The sequence below is a fragment of the Cottoperca gobio genome, unplaced genomic scaffold (assembly GCF_900634415.1).
Source record: "Cottoperca gobio unplaced genomic scaffold, fCotGob3.1 fCotGob3_71arrow_ctg1, whole genome shotgun sequence".
In the NCBI taxonomy this organism is placed as follows: domain Eukaryota; kingdom Metazoa; phylum Chordata; class Actinopteri; order Perciformes; family Bovichtidae; genus Cottoperca; species Cottoperca gobio.
In genome coordinates, this window is record NW_021167063.1 from 7,501 (window position 1) to 27,356 (window position 19,856).

The 19,856-nt window shown below is 42.8% G+C and overlaps 1 protein-coding gene across 1 annotated transcript; it reads left to right on the forward strand.

Moving 5' to 3' along the window:
* The first annotated feature begins 5,595 nt into the window (after positions 1 to 5,595).
* On the forward strand, positions 5,596 to 17,957 carry klf11a (Kruppel like factor 11a). The gene is made up of 4 exons (XM_029428386.1): positions 5,596 to 5,713; positions 14,470 to 14,691; positions 14,878 to 15,655; positions 15,925 to 17,957. Exons 2-4 carry the CDS (start codon positions 14,479 to 14,481, stop codon positions 16,218 to 16,220), a joined length of 1,287 nt encoding a protein of 428 aa, XP_029284246.1. The 5' UTR covers positions 5,596 to 5,713; positions 14,470 to 14,478; the 3' UTR covers positions 16,221 to 17,957.
* The last annotated feature ends 1,899 nt before the right edge of the window (positions 17,958 to 19,856 follow it).

The following is a 19,856-nucleotide window of genomic DNA, read 5'->3' on the forward strand; positions in this document are numbered from 1 at the left end:
CTCAGGGAACTACACTCAGGGAACTACACTCAGGGGACTACACTCAGGGAACTACACTCAGGGAACTACACTCAGGGAACTAAACTCAGGGAACTACACTCAGGGAACTACACTCAGGGGACTACACTCAGGGAACTAAACTCAGGGGACTACACTCAGGGAACTAAACTCAGGGAACTAAACTCAGGGAACTAAACAAACTCAGGCATGAAGTCAACAGCTGCAGTCGTGTAGAAACCAGTGATGGACTAAAGAGGTCTGAGAGGACGGCCCTGGTCGCTTCTGTCTTTCTAAATCAGCCCGTTAAAGTATAATAACCTGCATGTAACCATAGCAACAGTATACTTTAATAACCTCACCAGGATGTTAAACTACAGACACATGGAGGAGGATTTAAACTGGACATGTAGAGGATGGACGTACGGGTGGAGATAAACATTAAAACAGCAGAATGCTGTGTGAACGTGAGCAGCGTGGGGGTTGTAGTTCCTGGAGCTCGGATTCTTGGAAATCATGAAGGAGGAACGACCTGTGACCCTGCAGAAATATGCAGGGTCACACACACAAACACACACACACACACACACAGGATTTATTTCTGACTTTCAGATATATCTACATTGTGCGGTGATTTAACTGAAGCTCTTATTCTGAAAAACTCCTGCTTTTAGTTCTATATGTTTGAGGACACATAACTTTAATAATAATCTTTAAATCCTTATATTAAAACCTCTCAAAGCTCTTTGAAGAGGTGAGAACTGGATAAAAGGTCCAAAAATATCCAAAGTTTACGAAATGTATTCACCCTAGAAAATGTCCCCATAATCCCGAAATGTCCTTACTGTTCAAAAAATGTCCTGATTTCTGAAAACTGTCCCAACATTCAAGTAATTACTTTACCGAAAATGTTCTTTCAAAAGATGTCCTCCCTTTCTGTTTTAGCGCCTGTCTCTTTAAGACATCCTCCCGAAAAAGGCCCAGTCTGCTTTGATTGGCTCAGGCGAAAAATATGGCGCACCTTTGCAAAGGTAGTTCTCAAGCAGTGGGTGGAGATCCCCATTATATTCTAATGAGCCTGAATGTGACAAATCAACAAGCACTGAAAAAGATGATTCGTCTCTTTAAAGTCTCAAGAGTTCACTTATTTCTCTACACTCGCCATTTTTTGTTGATAGTTTTCTGGGTCTAGTCGAACCCCCAGGAAGAGCGGCGGGCGTTGAAGCGAATGTTCGTATCGGCCAAACTGTGCAATTACAACTTCCGTGTCAGTCAAGTGACGCTAAGCCAAAAAGACTTTTTCCCGTTGACTTACATTGAGAAAGAGACGTTTAAATCAACGCTTATTTAAATCATCAGGTCCTAAAAGTTGTAAAATGCGCCAACGGCTGAATCCAGAGTTATAGAGACGGAGCGGCTGGGAGGCGGGGCTTAAGGACAACGCAAGTGCGCCTGATCTTTGGGCCCAAAGGAGGGGGAAGATTGCCGAAGATCCGGGTAATTTTATACTCGGAAGTCGAGCCATTTTGTCTTCATGCTCCTCTGGGCAACTTTCATACAAATGGACGTGGCCCCGCCCCCAGTGCCTGTGTCACTTCTCGTTATACAGCCATGGCTCTAGCACACAACGACAACTTCCTCGTTCTTACTCACACCTACAGAGTTCGGCTTGGTCGGATGTTTTTCCAACCGGGCCGAGCTGCAGGGTCCTGAACCCTGAAATGAGTTAGCGCTGGCTTTTTGTGGAGCGAACTAGCGCCCGATGCTAACTTCAGTGTCGGCCTAAAAAACGCATAATTTCTCGTACACGTATAAAAAAAATCAGTGTGTGATTTAATCGTCTGGAACCAGATTCATTTTCCAAAACTAAACTCTGTAGTCCCTTTTTGTCTTGTTTTACGTCTGTTTGAAGTCGTATTTCAGCTCCTTGTGGTCCTTCTGTTGTGGTTTTGCACCCATATTGAGTCATTTTTTACCTTCTTGTGTGTCTTTGTGATTGTTTTGGGTTTCTTTGTGTTCATGTCAGCTGGTATTGTTCATGTTACATGCTGTCTGGAGACAATATAAATGTCTCAGCAGAAACAGCTGATCAGTCATGTGACTTATATATTCGTCACATACAGCTTTTCTAATGCGATACTTCAAAATACGTTCTCAAAAAAAGTTGTAATTAAAGTAAAGAGTGCGTCCTCGTAAAACTCAGAGAAACTCCAGGTTAGAATACGTTTTCTTTCCCCCACAATGCAGTGCAACATCTCGCGCTGTCTTCATCCTGCAAACAGCTTCGTCGTTTTCCTCCTGCACAAGTCTGGGAGTGTTTTCTGCCTGGAAACTGTGTGTGTGTGTGTGTGTGTGTGTCTTTTTCCTTTTTTTTCATTTCACAACCTCGCTGAACTTGAAAATGAAAATGAACTCGCGTCCCCCCCCCCCCCCCCCCCCCGCCTGCTGCCAGATTCCTGCTTTTGTCCCAGTTTGCTCTGTCTCTGCAGACTGTGACACCGGCAGCAGCACGTTGAGCAACGATTATCTGGTACGAGCTGCAGGCCGCCCCCCCCCCCCCGCCATGAGGTGTTTTGAGGCGAGGGGGGTGACGTGAGGCCGGCCGTGTGAGGACTTTTCACTTGTCAGTCAAACACCGATGGATGAAGCATCACCAGCGTTGGGGAGTAAAAAACGAGCTCTTTGTCTGCCTCCATCTCAGACAGGCTGAGGTATCACCCCCCCCCCCCACAGTGGTGCTGGTGGTGCAGCTCGACCTCCAGCCTCTCGCCGAGACTTCAAGGGTTAACATGCAGCCACAACAAAGGAGCCGGTGCTGGGCCGGCGTGTGCACGAGAGTGTGAGGGAATGGGGGAGGAAGAGAGACAGGAGGGGGGGTGCCTTCTAGCCCCGCCCTGGTGTGCTTTATTAGAGAGGCTGTTTACAACCTCGACGCATAGGAGTCCCCGGGTTCATCGGCCCGGTGGGGAGGGGGGAGGATGACGGGGGAGCAGAGAGTGGTACAGGAAGAAGACAATAAGGAGACATGTTGAGGAGCTCCGAGCTGAGCTGTGTTCTCTCTTTGTCTCCTTCTGTGACAGGATGCAGCATGTGAGCAGCAACACAACCAGGATCATTATCATCTATATATATATATATATATATATATATATATATATATATATATATATATATATATATATATATATATATATCCAGGATCTCTGCAGTGGACGTTCCTCACATGTTCACCTCTTTCTTTCTTCATCTGCAAGAACACAAACTCTGAGTTTGCATTGAAGCTAACCAGCAAACACAACTGTAGTTTAGTTTTCTGCACATTTAGTAGTCGGGAAAAAACCTGTTTTGATGCAAAAATGTCTTTAAATGCTGTTTTGATTTGCTGATTCTCTGTTTTATATCATATTAAAGTGACACAACAAGACATTTAAAGACTTCAGCTGTGACTTTGAGAAACTGGGATGAATATATTTTTACTATTTTCTGACATTTTATATAATAAACCATTAATTCATCAATATGTCTCTGTGATGTATGTGGTTTATAATCTGCATTTATGCTGCTGTTGTCCACCCCCCCCCCCTGTGTGTTACATGAGCCTCACATCAACAGTAAAGAATAATAATAATGAAACTACTGCAACTTATCTTTATTGTTTGCTCAAGTTGACATATTCAAATAGCTAATTGTGCATGATATTTATATATGATCATTCATTCTCTATTATAGAAGAGTAAGAAAACATTCACATTTAAGAAGCTATGAATTATAAATATTTGGCTTAATTCCTCAAAAGATCACTTGTTTTTCTGAATCGATTAATGGACTTATTGATCGTGTGCATGTGACGTCACGCTTACGTCCCAACCATTAAATCAGCCATGTTGGATGATATACACAACCAAGACGGCGCCCGTTCACGTGTGAGTTGCTGAAACGCTTCGTAATTTTCTTTGTATTTAAACGTCTAAGATTGAAAGAAAACGCCAATTGTGTGCGCAGTGTATAGTTCATAACGCTACTCGTGACCCGAACGCCGTCAGCTGGTTTAGCAACATAACTCGTGAGGATTCAACAGAAGAAGAAGCACAATTCACCGTGTGTGTGGCGTCCACTTTATATCTGGTAAGAGCTCATGCTAAAGCTATGTTTTCAATGTTTACGTTAAACATTTGTGCTTCTGATATACCCGAACACTGTAAGACTTTACTTCTCCACATCGCTGACTGGTAAATAAGGCACTTTCTTTACATGTGATGCCGTTTGCTCTTTTCTTCTGTGCATGTTTTTGTTTTGCTTATTCTTGAGACTACTTCACTTGAGAAAAGCAAAGCACCAATGTGAGAACATACTTCGCTTAATCCAGCCATACAATCACAGTGTGCGAGGGTAACATCGCCGCTCTTCTCACTCACAAACCACGGCTTGAGCGGTGTATCTCGACCTCTTTGAGAGTGATTCACACGGGCCGCAAATTTGGACTTTTCCTCTGAATCTTGCGTTTGCAGAGGATCCAGAGAGTCACAATACTTTGAAGAAGCCGAAGTTGTTGTTGTTCGCTTTGTTGATTTGTTATTCATCCAAAATGGCGTCGCAATCATACGTCACACAGTTTTGTCAAGTGTTTGCACACTACCTATTGTTTCAGCTATAATAAAAAATAGGATCTAATTAAATTGACAACACATGTATTTTTGATTAATAAGTTCAAATGTACTGTATTTCTCATTTTAACCATAAAAAAACTTGCTTCTTTAGGAAAGGGTAAAAATAAATAAATTAGACAGATTCTTCATTATTTTTGATTAACGTCTCTTAAAAGTCATTTAAACCATAAAAAACATCATAAAAATAATTGTATTTATGAATGAAGATTAGAACTAATTCAGTAACAACTCATATTTTTATTAATATCTTATACTTTGGGTAACCATGATGTTCCAATATGATGCAGGCTGTTTAAAGTGCAAGTTTATTTGTCATTTCAACCATAAAAACAGAAAGATAATTGTGTTAATTAATCCATTTTAAATTGATAACCCAAATATTTGTGTTAATATATTTTATTTCGGATGACCATGATGTTCTAATATAATTTAAGCTGTTTAAATTCAAGTGTATTTTTAATTTCAACCATGAAAACATAAAGATATTAATGTTTATTAATATATTTTATATATATAATGATACAAGTGAATGTTTTTCCACATTTTATCCTATAGTTTCCGGTTAATAATGAATATTTGTGTGCCTTTATATCCTGTATCTGCAGTTATTCACTCATTACATGCCTCCTCGCGCGCGTCCTCGCGGCTGGGTGTCGCGGGCCCGCCTCGCGCCTTGTCTCGCTTCCCAACCTTTCCCCCAGTTCGAGCGCGCTCGCCGGGTTCACCGGGTTTACTGTGACACCGCTGACTCCCCTGCCACGCCCCCGACAGCCACGCACCCCGCGTCGAGCCAATCACGTCGCGACCACGTCCCGATCACGCACCGCCTCGCCTCTGATTGGCCGTTGCCCGCTACACCTTTGCGTGTGATTGGCTGCGTGTTACCACCCGCCAGACTGCTCTGAATTTCGTTTCTGTGTTTGTTCGCGTCGGCTCCACTGAAGCCCGTCTGCTGGCAGAGGCACGTCGTCAGGCTGTACATCTGCTGCACGCTCCTCTTCCTCCTCTTCCTCCACCTGCTCAGCGTGGCGGCGGAGCGACACTGTCAGGTGAGCCCCTCTGCTGTTAACTACATCATAATAATGATAATAATGATAATAATGATAATAATAATGGGACATGACAGTAAGTTAGGTGAGTTGTTGTTGTTGTGTTCGTGGTTATCTGAGGTCATCGTGAACCCGCTGCTCTCTGGCCTCACACTTTTATTTATTGTTGTTTAATCAGATTGTAGTTGTTTGTCTTTGTTGTATGCTCTTTATTTGAGCTTATTAAATATATAGATATATTTAGTGTATGAAGCATGATTTAACCTTTTGTGTCCTGGTTCAATATGTTACGTTATATTTTTAAAATATGCTTCAAATGGCAGTAAAACATACTGGGCTCACTTTATTAATACATGTTTGTATTGCATCACAGACAGGACACTGGGGCTATTATTCTTTATCCGCTTATTTTCTAGATGAATTAAATAATCGTTTGTTGAATAATATTGAAACATGTCCTCGCTGATGTCTTGTGTACAAAACACAAAGATATTCACTTTAATATGATATTAAATAAAGAAAAGCATCAAAGCAGTCGAGTAATGTGATAGTCGATTAATCGGAGATTAGTCGACTCATTTCCTTATTTGAATGAACGAATGAATCCTGATGTTAACGTTATTATGTCACATCATATTACAGACCAACGTTTAAGATGAATATAACCTACACAAACAAAGTTAATGTCTGTGAAGACACAAACTGCTTCAGTGCTCTTATTGTTGTAAATTAATGTGCTAACTTGTACAAAATGTAAGAAAATTGTTTTTATTTAAAAGCTTGTTTTAGTTTTCCAAAACCAAAAAATGGCTTCTTCATATTTTATGTTTTGTCTGTCCATCCCAAAGATATTCTGTTTAATACCAAGACAACAACAACAACTAATAATAATAATAATGTTATTACCAGCCAAACACCATGTTAAATTAATATAATAGATTTAAAAAGTTAATGTCTGAATCTGCAACAATAACTGCAGCAACATCTATTTTTCTTGTTTTGGTTTATAAAATGTAAAAGAAATAGTGAAAAGTGCCCATTCAAAGTGTTGTTGTTATTATTATTATTATTCTTCATACTGCAGGTTTTCTCCTGTTTAATATCATAGAAGACTTCAAATAAACCCAGAAAATATTCACGTGAAGAAGCTTTTAAAGAAGGACTTCAACATCAAAGTGTTTCAGTCTCTTGCACCTGAAAGCAGAACAAAGGCAGCAGAACAAAAATAATAAAAATCAATAAAGACTTCCATGTGTCGTTCTGCTGTTCAGTAAAACAGGTGTTGTATTAATAATTAAAATAATTATAAGAGTAATTCATTCTGAAGTCTCGCTGCTGTAATCTCATTATGTGTTGCTGTGATGTGTTTGGTGTCATCCTATGCGTGGGAAATTACAGTGCCGGAGACGATGTGATACTGTACTGTGGTTGTTGCAACAGATCTGTCTTCTCCAACTATACTTCCTGTTTAGAGCTTCCTCTCGCTCTCTTTGGGGTGAGTCGGTTCATGTAAATGAGGGAGGAGGCGGGGCTTTGTTTAGGGTAGGGCAGGGAGGGGGGGGGGGGGGGGTTAATATCCTGCACGCCACCTCCCGTCATCTATTCTCGGTGCAGGGGAGGTTCCCCGGCTCGTTCAGGTCCGGTGCTGAGCAGGAAGCTGGGTGTACTCGCTGCAGAGGGGCCCCTCTCTCTCTATCTGTATATCGAGGTCCCCCCCCCCTTCCTGTACGCAGCTGAGCATTCGCCGGCCAGTTTATCTCAGGAGCCCTTTTGTCCCCCGGTCACCTCCCACCTACATTTATTAATTTTTGATTTGTCAATAACGAATAAAACTGCACGGGGGAAGGACGGAAACACAGAAGATATATTCTAAATGATGGATCATTAAAATTATAGACCACTATAATATTCCTTATAAGTAACCAGGAAGTAAGTAATAAGAAATAATGGCAATAGGACAGGAAATAAATATATGATTTAAATAATGAGGGAAAAAAAGACTATTTTCTAACCTTTCACTTTTTATTCTTATTATTTTAATATTTTAAATGTTGTCTTATTGTGGCGGTGTGGCTCAGGAGGAAGTGGGGAAACAGTGATTGGTAATTAGATGAGTGGTGCGCACGTGCCTAAAGGAAGAAGAGTAGACGCCGGGTTGAGGTCCTGCTCCGGTTATGAAGTCGTTACAGTAAATGACAACTCAACATTTTGCATCCCTGCTGCTTCTGTACATTTGTTGTCAAAGTAAAAGGAAAAAAGAATGGACACACATTAACTTAAAAACGTAAGTTGCAGAGCATCAACACATTTACCTGTGAGCCCGCCTGACTCGTGTCTAGAAAGCCATTTGGGATCCCAACTCGTAGGAAGAAGAAGACATGTGTTTATGTCATTAACTGTCAAACCTTCTGGACACTAAATAAATAAATAAACTAGATTTCATGTTGGAAGTCAACTCATTTGGAGTCCCTACTCGTATGTTGTTGGCTGTAAGTAAAAGTTATTATTTTATTATTGTCCAGCTGCAGTGTAAACAGGTTCAGTCTGCAGAAGGTGTGCAGACTGTCTGCTGACCTGACATCTATGTGGATCCTTCCATCATTTAGCAGCAGGACAGCCAACAGGTTTTATTTGAGGGGGTGTCCCACTCACAGTGAGGGAGCAGCGAGCTGATTGGTCGATGCAGAGAGAAGTGAGAGAGCTGGTGTCTGGTTGGACCGTGTCCTGGATGTAGAAAGACCTGATCCACTCACAGCACGGTGGACCAGCACCAGAGTCTGGAAGCAGGAAGCAGCGACTGGTAACCAGTGAAGGAGGAGTGGTGCATTGTGGGAGAATTTGGGAGGTTAAAAACCAGTCGGGCTGCTGCATTCTGGGTGAGCTGTAGAGATCAGAGGGTACATGTTGGTCCAGCAGGAGGGAGCTGCAGTAGTCAAGGCGTGAGAGGTCAAGAACCTGGTCCAGAACCTGCGTCGCCTTCTGAGTCAGGAGGGGACGTGTCCTCCTGATGTTGTACAGAGTGTGTCTACAGGAGGGGACGTGTCCTCCTGATGTAGTACAGAGTGTCTGCAGGAGGGGACGTGTCCTCCTGATGTTGTACAGAGTGTGTCTGCAGGAGGGGACGTGTCCTCCTGATGTAGTACAGAGTGTCTGCAGGAGGGGACGTGTCCTCCTGATGTTGTACAGAGTGTCTACAGGAGGGGACGTGTCCTCCTGATGTAGTACAGAGTGTGTCTGCAGGAGGGGACGTGTCCTCCTGATGTAGTACAGAGTGTCTGCAGGAGGGGACGTGTCCTCCTGATGTTGTACAGAGTGTCTACAGGAGGGGACGTGTCCTCCTGATGTAGTACAGAGTGTGTCTGCAGGAGGGGACGTGTCCTCCTGATGTTGTACAGAGTGTGTCTGCAGGAGGGGACGTGTCCTCCTGATGTAGTACAGAGTGTGTCTGCAGGAGGGGACGTGTCCTCCTGATGTTGTACAGAGTGTCTGCAGGAGGGGACGTGTCCTCCTGATGTTGTACAGAGTGTCTACAGGAGGGGACGTGTCCTCCTGATGTTGTACAGAGTGTGTCTGCAGGAGGGGACGTGTCCTCCTGATGTTGTTCAGAGTGTGTCTGCAGGAGGGGACGTGTCCTCCTGATGTTGTACAGAGTGTCTCTACAGGAGGGGACGTGTCCTCCTGATGTAGTACAGAGTGTCTGCAGGAGGGGACGTGTCCTCCTGATGTTGTACAGAGTGTCTACAGGAGGGGGCGTGTCCTCCTGATGTTGTACAGAGTGTCTACAGGAGGGGACGTGTCCTCCTGATGTTGTACAGAGTGTGTCTGCAGGAGGGGACGTGTCCTCCTGATGTAGTACAGAGTGTCTCTACAGGAGAGGACGTGTCCTCCTGATGTAGTACAGTGTGTCTACAGGAGGGGACGTGTCCTCCTGATGTTGTACAGAGTGTCTACAGGAGGGGACGTGTCCTCCTGATGTTGTTCAGAGTGTGTCTACAGGAGGGGACGTGTCCTCCTGATGTAGTACAGAGTGTCTGCAGGAGGGGACGTGTCCTCCTGATGTTGTACAGAGTGTCTACAGGAGGGGACGTGTCCTCCTGATGTAGTACAGAGTGTCTGCAGGAGGGGACGTGTCCTCCTGATGTTGTACAGAGTGTGTCTGCAGGAGGGGACGTGTCCTCCTGATGTTGTTCAGAGTGTGTCTGCAGGAGGGGACGTGTCCTCCTGATGTTGTATAGAGTGTCTCTACAGGAGGGGACGTGTCCTCCTGATGTAGTACAGAGTGTCTGCAGGAGGGGACGTGTCCTCCTGATGTTGTACAGTGTGTCTGCAGGAGGGGACGTGTCCTCCTGATGTTGTACAGAGTGTGTCTGCAGGAGGGGACGTGTCCTCCTGATGTTGTACAGAGTGTGTCTGCAGGAGGGGACGTGTCCTCCTGATGTTGTACAGAGTGTGTCTGCAGGAGGACCCGGCTGTCAGTGAACATTTTGCATCCCTGATGCTGCTGTTAGTCAAATAGATTTTCTGGACATAAAATAACAACAAAAAAACTATTTAGAGCAGGACATTTTTACTTGAGAAGTACCATAAATCATGTGGGGAACACATTTGGAATCCCAAGTCATATAAAACTTGTAATTTGGGATCCTGCTGGGCTTAAATTCAGTCATTGTAAAGAAAGACACTTAGCTAACTTTTTGCTAGTTCATATTGACTTGCTAGTTGCAGTTACAACAAATGCCACCAGCAGCACACGACTCAGTGAACATTTTGCATCCCTGCTGCTATTAGTTTAAGTTAAAACAACATTTCTAGACATAAAATAACAAAAAGAAAACATTATAGAACACAACATTTTCTTTTCATTGGAGAAGTACCAGGAATCAATCAGCAGAACACATTTGGAATCCCAACTTGTATGTAACTTGTAATTGTGCATCCCCACTGGGCTTAAATTCACAATCATGGTTGAAAAAAAGGATATTTTCATTAGATGACACATTTGGGATCCCAACTCGTATTTTCAATGGCTGTGACTGAAACGCAGCACTTATTTATGACATTAGCTTTAATATCAAACTTGTGTGGAACCAAAACAACATAATAAAGCAGGACATTTGAATGTTAGACGTGCAGAATCATGAGGCAAAACAGCAGAACACATTTGGGATCCCAACCTATATTTTAAAGCTGCTCTGAAAGCGATAAAGTTCAGCTTGTTCAGCCAGTTTACGGATATGTAGTAGATTGTGATGTTAGTAATGCGGTACCATCAGGATATATTCAACATTTCAAACAGATTTCTGTCCTCGCCCCGTTAATTTAATGAAACTGCAACTGGACCCGTCTAAGTGAGATCATGGAGTCAACACGGATCAAATCAAATCAAATGTATTTGTATAGCCCAATATCACAAATTATACATTTGTCTCAGTGTGCTTTACAGACTGTACAGGTTACGACACCCTCTGTCCTTAGACCCTCTGTCCTTAGACCCTCTGTCCTCAGACCCTCTGTCCTTAGACCCTCTGTCCTTAGACCCTCTGTCCTCAGACCCTCTGTCCTTAGACCCTCTGTCCTTAGACCCTCTGTCCTCAGACCCTCTGTCCTCAGACCCTCTGTCCTTAGACCCTCTGTCCTTAGACCGTCAGACCCTCTGTCCTTACACCCTCTGTCCTTAGACTCTCTGTCCTTACACCCTCTGTCCTTAGACCCTCTGTCCTCAGACCCTCTGTCCTCAGACCCTCTGTCCTTAGACCCTCTGTCCTTAGACCGTCAGACCCTCTGTCCTTACACCCTCTGTCCTTAGACTCTCTGTCCTTACACCCTCTGTCCTTAGACCCTCTGTCCTCAGACCCTCTGTCCTTAGACCCTCTGTCCTCAGACCCTCTGTCCTCAGACCCTCTGTCCTCAGACCCTCTGTCCTTAGACCGTCAGACCCTCTGTCCTTACACCCTCTGTCCTTAGACCCTCTGTCCTAAGACCCTCTGTCCTAAGACCCTCTGTCCTCAGACCCTCTGTCCTTAGACCCTCTGTCCTTAGACCCTCTGTCCTTAGACCGTCAGACCCTCTGTCCTCAGACCCTCTGTCCTTACACCCTCTGTCCTCAGACCCTCTGTCCTCAGACCCTCTGTCCTAAGACCCTCTGTCCTCAGACCCTCTGTCCTTACACCCTCTGTCCTCAGACCCTCTGTCCTCAGACCCTCTGTCCTAAGACCCTCTGTCCTCAGACCCTCTATCCTTAGACCGTCAGACCCTCTGTCCTTACACCCTCTGTCCTCACACCCTCTGTCCTTAGACCCTCTGTCCTTAGACCCTCTGTCCTCACACCCTCTGTCCTTAGACCCTCTGTCCTTAGACCCTCCGTCCTTAGACCGTCAGACCCTCTGTCCTTAGACTCTCTGTCCTTACACCCTCTGTCCTTAGACCCTCTGTCCTTACACCCTCTGTTCTTAGACCCTCTGTCCTTACACCCTCTGTCCTTAGACCCTCTGTCCTTAGACCCTCTGTCCTTACACCCTCTGTCCTTAGACCCTCTGTCCTTACACCCTCTGTCCTTAGACCCTCTGTCCTTAGACCCTCTGTCCTTACACCCTCTGTCCTCACACCCTCTGTCCTTAGACCCTCTGTCCTTAGACCCTCTGTCCTTAGACCGTCAGACCCTCTGTCCTTAGACCCTCTGTCCTTAGACCCTCTGTCCTTAGACCCTCTGTCCTTACACCCTCTGTCCTTACACCCTCGCATCGCACAAGGAAACACTTCCTAAAAGAAACCCCATAATTAAAGGGGGAAACATGTTAGAATCCTCAGGGAGAGACTGAGGAGGGATCCCTCTCCCAGGACGGACAGACGTGCAATAGATGTCGTGTGTACAGGATAAACAACATAGTACAAATACAACATTTGACAGAAATGATGTTGTGTTGAAAAAGAGAAAGTTTGGATGAATCCAGGAAAATGTCAAAAAGGCTTCCCGGTGTCCAGCAGGACCAGGGCAGCAGGCGCAGCCACGATTCATGATCCTGACGTAAACTTTATCAGAGGCAACCTGCCACATGAGACACAGACACTCCGGGGATGATGCCCCGGATGATGAGTTAGAAACATACATTTACATAAATGCATACAGATAGAGAGGAAGAGAAGGAAGAGAGCAGGGAGGTGTTCCCCGGCAGTCTAAGCCTATAGCAGCATAACTAGGGGCTGATCCAAGGTCCAAGATTTCTCGACTTTTGTTTTAGTTTGCGGATTTGTAAATGAAGCCGGAGCTTTCTTTTTCTGTTTTATGATTTTCTTCTTTAGAGGAGCGACAGAGTCGAGTGTTATTCGCAGTGAGGCTGCAGCGCTATCAACAAGATGATTAATGTGGGAGGGACTAAAGTTAGCATTGGAGTCCTCTGTTATATTGATATTGAGTCCTGGTATTGAATTAAGTGCTGATGGAATCACTTCCTTAAATTTAGTCACAGCACTTTCAGATAAACATCGAGCGTAGGATGTTCTGCCTGCTGGCTTGTAGTCCAGTAACAGGACTTCAGAAGTTATTAAAATGTTCTGATAAAAGAGGATTATGTGGACACACTGATACACTTTCAATTTCAACACCATATCCCAGAACAAGGTCCAGAGTGTGGTTTAAACAGTGAGTTGTTCATGTACATTCTGACTGAACCAGTGAATCTAATATTGAGATAAATGCATTATTAAGGCTCGGTGGAGTGGATTCATTTAGACATATTCTTCATGTCTCAGCAGGTTTCAGTGAGACAAAATAAATCAATCTTATTATCTGATATTAAATCATTTACCAATCCAGCTTTCGTTGATAAAGATCTGATGTTTAAGAGCCCACATTTAATGTTTCGATTTAGTTGTACTTTTGCAGCGGTGTTTATTTTAATGATGTTTTCATGTATAACTCCTCTTCTGTTAACCATAGACTTGATTAGTTTCAGTGGTCGTGGGGCAGACACAGTCACTATGGGGATTTGAGTGGGTGACTGCCCGGAAAGAAGCACAGAGAAGTGTGTAAGACTGCAACTCTGTCTCCTGGTCTTAACTCTGGGTTGTCATGGATTAGGTCCACTAATAGACTGTGTAATATTATTGGATATGAGATCTGCTCCAGCCAAAGTAGGATGGATGCCGTCACTCCTGATCAGACCAGGTCTTCCCCAGAAAGTCCGCCGTCCGGTTCAAACCCCGTTTAGTTTCCCGGAGACGCCGCAGTGAATACATTTATGTGTTTGACCATTTATTTATTTTTGGAAACTTGTCCAGAAACCCACAGTGTTGTCATGTAGCAAACACTGGAGTTTTATGGAAGCAAAATGGTGCAAAGATTTCCTTTCCTTGCTATTTAAAATAATAATATTGCAGCTGTTCTACTTTACAAACGTGGACAATAATGTGAAACCTGGTTTGTAAAGACGTTCCTTGGTTTTGATTTAAATTCAGGTCTTTGATTCCGGTTGAAGAGGGCTTATCATATATTATGAACATCATGTTAGGATGACGGTGTTTTAGGCCATTGTACGTCAAAACTAAAATATTCAGTGAAAAAACTGAATTTCCAAGATGACCTTTACGATAAAAAAACGTATTCTCTGACAATAAAGTCGCATATGTACGAGAAGGAAACGTGGATATTCTCTGAGATCAAAGTTGTACGTTAAGAGAAGAAACTCTTTTGCTTGAATAAATAACCTGCAGTCGAGAAACTTCAAAGTAATTGAATCGACCTCCTGGCGTTTCTTCAGGTTGACCGTATGGACGGCTGCACGATGACGACTATGGAGCTGAAGCCGTGCATCGAGTACCACGACCTGGAGGCCGCCGAGGCGCTCGTCAGCATGAGCTTCTGGGGTCAACGGTCGCACAAGCCCCGCCCACTGACCCCCACCTCCGACTCCTGCGACTCCATCCATCTCCACCCGGAGGGGGGGGACGCTCCCAAAGACCTGATCGCTCTGTCCTCACTGGTGAGAAACGCTTTAAATGTACTTTTATTATTCTACACATATTGATTGTAAAACAATATATAATTATCTGTAATTTAATTTATTTCAGTTATTTAAAATAAATATAAAACACATTCTCAACAACAAAATCTCAAGTGAGAAAGTGTGAAATAAATATAACGCATCTTGTCTGGTTTCCTCCGTCAGTGTATGACTCCACCTCACAGTCCGAGCTTTGCCGATGCCTCCACCACCAGCTCCGCCCCGAGCCCCTGCGGGCCAGTCTTACCCCGCCCTGTCCTCAGCGCCGCCTCAGAGACCTCAGCACTTCCACCTCAGACGCAGTCGTCCTGTGCGGCTCCGCCCGGCAGAGCGATGCTCACCAGTGTCATCCGCCACACCGCCGACAGCCTCAGCATTCCTCCATCCGCCGCCACTTGGCCGACAGAAGCCTCCACGCCGCCTCAGCCGGGAGCGGCACGGACTCTTCCAGAGGAGAAGGGCGGCGCCGACAGCCCGTGCTCTCTTCCTCCTCTCCTGCACTCCTCCCCGCTGTCTTCCTCCGCGCCGGTCCTCTGCCAGGTGTTCCCTGTGAGCAGCCGGACGGGGATGATCTCCGCCTTCGTGCAGGCTCCGCTTCAGGTGCAGACTCCCGGGGGGCACAAGTCCATCCTGCCGCAGTCTCCTTCCAGCTTTGCGCAGCCCCTGCTGGTGGGCTCCACCATGCCGCAGGGGACCGTGATGTTCGTCGTCCCCCAGGCGTCCGTCTCCCAGGCGCCGCAGGGCCCGCAAACTGTCATGACCCTGGGCAACACAAAGCTCCTCCCCCTGGCCCCGGCCCCCGTTTACATGCCGACGGGAGCGTGCGGCGGCGTCTCGCAGGCCGACTTCTCCCGCAGACGAAACTACGTCTGCAACTTCCCCGGCTGCAAGAAAACCTACTTCAAGAGCTCCCACCTGAAGGCTCACCTGCGCACACACACAGGTGCACTTTTATTTATTTAAACACCTTTCATACAAACATGCAGCCAACGAGCGCCACGTACTTATTTAATAAATAAAGGAAGAAATTACATTTTGCAAAACTTTGAATGTTAAAAGTCAATAGATTAAAGTCAGTAAAATAAAATAATGTAGAAAGCAATTATTAAATCCTAAAACACTTAAATACAAACTAATATTGTAATAAGCAATGATTAACAACTTGCGTTATAACAAAGATCTTGTAAAGTACTAACCGTCTTCTTCCTGCAGGCGAGAAGCCCTTCAGCTGTCACTGGGAAGGCTGCGACAAAAAGTTTGCCCGCTCCGACGAGCTCTCCCGCCACCGCCGGACGCACACCGGCGAGAAGAAGTTCGCCTGCAACGTGTGCGACCGGCGCTTCATGCGCAGCGACCACTTGACCAAACACGCCCGGCGGCACATGACCACCAAGAGGGCGTCATCGTGGCCCGCCGAGACCCGAGACCTCAACAAGGTGGCGCTGACCAAGGGCCCAAACAGAGGCCCCGCACTTCCTATCGGCATGCTGGTGTCCACCGCCAACTAACAGGAGCCTCAACTCAGGACCCCGAACTGTGACTTTCAATCAGCTCCACATCAGGAGGATCTTTTCTACAAATCAAACTCTGCTGGTCAGACACTGAGCGCCGGCTGCGTGTACATGAACGACAACATTAAAACACAATAATCCTTAAAAAAAAAAATGCAACAAATCGTCCTGAAGGTGGCGCTCGAGCTTTGTCTAAATCAAGAGGGTTTATCTTCTGTACGGTGGCCTTTTTAGGACAGACTTCTTCCAGCTGTATTTTGAGCTGAATGCTAACGTTAGCATGTTAGCATGGTAATGTCATATAATGTCAACATGCTGATGTTTAGCACACGCGCTAACATTTAGTATGTAAAGCTTAGCGTGTTAGCATGCTATCCTGCCAACTTTAATATGCTGACATTCGTGCAATTAGCATGCTAATGTTAGCATGTTGTTTGGAAGGGGAGCTCATCTATGCTCCCCAGCTCAATATCCTCATAATGACTCATTTGGAAGACTTTTTAAAGGGTTTATATTTTATATTTTACATTTTACTTCATATTTCAAATCTGTTTTTATACATATAAACTAGAGCTTCAACAATTAGTCGAGCAACAGAAAAACTAAGTAATTTCTGAGGCAAAAATGTCTTTAAATGCTGTTTTCAGCCTCTCAAATATGGAGATTTCCAGCTTTTCTCTGTTTTATATCATATTAAAAGTGAATATCTTGAACTGACAAAACAAGACATTTAAAAACTGGGGTGGACATGTTTCACTGTTTTCTGACCTTTTATAGAGCACACTATTAATCCAGAAAATAATGTGCAGATTAATCGGTAATAAAAAGGATAGCTATAGTATATAAACACTGTTGAAAAGTGTTTTAACTTTAATTTTCCACCACAGTTGCTGTGTTTGGAAACCAGAATAAAGTGCCCGGGTGATTCAAAAGACTAAAATATGAGTGTTTGTATGACATAATTAACGAGAGTTAAATAATAATTGAATTAAAGTCGTGTAGGCGGAGCCGGAGCAGCCAGCAGAGGTCAGAGCGAGTTTTTCCCGCCCTGCTCAGGACATTTTATTCCCACAAACTCACGGGAGGAGGAGGAGGAGGAGGAGGACGAAGGCGACAGGCTGCTATTCATCCACGGACAGAAACCAACAAAAACCTGACATTGCACTGGATTTTTTAAATCTTGCTTGTTTTTGTACTCTCTCCGTGTATAATCATGTTTACTTCATGTGTAAATGTCACGTTTAGCAAAAATGTATGCACTCTTTATTTTTTGCCAAAGCCTCTGTATCGTGCTTTTATTATTATTATTATTATTATTATTATTATTATTATTATTATTATTATTATTAGCCTACTTTTGTTAATTTGTCTGACTGTAAATGTTGTAAATATATTGATATCTATATAAATGTTACGTGTATTCCAATCTGCATTTATTGACAGTACGAGTTGATATTTTTTAAACGTCAGTGGACAGTATTCCTCACTGTGATGCTACCTACTATCTTTGCTTTACACAATTGTTATTTAATAAACATTTGTTGAGGAAAAAGTGCAGTTTTTATTTGATAGCCTGATTTGGCCCATAGTGTAGCCAGTAAGAAAATACCTCGTTATTAAATGTTATTCTTAATAATAACGGCTTATATCGGAATAAACACATTTCTGAACATTTGCCTGTAAGCGATGTTGAAGAATATGGTTTTTATAATAAAAATTTACCACGAAAATACATGTTGGTTTGTAGTTTGTTCTTTTTTCGCTGCATTACATTTCATCTAGTTTCGTCTTGTTTTATTTTTAGGTGTATATTTAGGAATTAATCAGTGACAGCACATGGGAAATTAGCATCAGCGCTAGGCTAACTGTGGCTACTTACATTTTTCTGTTAATAAAAAACCTTTATTTTGAAAAGTAAAAGGAAGTGTTCAACATTTTCTGTGAGAGATGTTCAGATGGATATTTCAGGAGTTAGCTTAGCTTAGCATAAAGACTGGAAACAGGTGGGAACAGCTAGCCTGACTGTCCAAAGTACAAACAATATACCGACCACCTTTAAGGTATTTTACTCGAGTATTTTCATTTTCTGCTACTTTATACTTTTACTTTCAATATTGAACTTTTTACTGCAATATGACAGCTTTAGTGACTTTACAGATTCAGATGAATAATACAAAATATAAATAAATTATGTGTTATTACTAAACTAGCCAGCAGTATTAACACATTAATGCATCAATTATTATAATAATATAATATATATTATTCTGTAGAATGAGTACTTTTACCGTGGTACAACAAACGTTACTGCAATTAAGGATCTGAGTACTTCTTCCACCTCTGGTCATATCTCATATATATTTAATTAGCATAACAATGCAAATTAAAGATGAATAAAAAAAAGAAAAAGGAGATCATGCAAGTAAAGACAAAAACTAAAATAGTAAATAAACAAGAGATAAAATAAGATATAACATAAATAACATGTAAAATAAAGTAATATAAATTAGACAGTAATTGCAAATGAATACTGAAATATTAATTAATTTAGTAAATGTACATGAGTAAATGTATATGCACAATGATAAGTATAAATATACGTGTAAACGGTAAGTAAAAGTCCAATATAAAAAGGTAAAGTGACTATATAATGGTGAAAAAAGATAATGAGCGTCAAATAATCTAATTTGTTTTTAATCTGCTTCCATCGCTATATATATATATGTCTAATATAACAAAAATAACAGAATCATAAATGTCTACATTTACAGCTTTGTCCCATTTTGAGAAATTATTATTTTCCTGCTCACTTCTGTGAATTTAGGTCAAAGATATGAACCGTGAAAAGGCGGGAGAGACTTTATATAAACCTTTATATAAATCTTTATAAACACATGATATGTTGTATATGATGAAGTTTCTGCTCGACGACAGCAGCGCTGTTACGTGTTTTGTGTTATACAACCGGGGCTACACGCCACCCGGTAACAGCGATCAACCAATCAGGAGCCAGCGCTCAGGGGGTGTGACCAATGGGAAAGCACGGCGAGTGCCGGGAAACGTGAGAAGGGCACGTCATTGGCTGATAAAGTACCCGCCTACATGCCTTACTGACCGACATTCAAAAGAAGCCAAAGAAAATTAATATAAAAATAATATATATATATATATATATATTTATGAATATAAATATAACCAGGAGTCTGGTGGAGCCAGAGTAACAGGGACATCATGTGGTGGAGAGCAGTACTGCAGCCGAATATAAAAACTATGACAAAAACAATATTTAAAACATATTATATCAATATAATGGAGGTGGAAGAAGTACTCAGATATTTTACTGCAATACAACTATTAGTGTAAGTGTAAAAATATTATGTTACAAGTAAAAGTCCTAAATCTTATTAAGGAAAAGTGCACAAGTAATTGCATCAAAATATACTAAAAATACCAAAAGTTTCATCAAGTTTACAAAAAGACACATATAATCTATGTCTTTTCTTATAATGTAGAAAATTGAAAGAGGCATTTCTGGATTCTTATTTTTGTTTAATACTTTATTAAAGACAATGTCATGTCTAAATAACAGCACCAATTTCAATCAAAGATGCTCCAAAATCAGTCCTGCAAAGT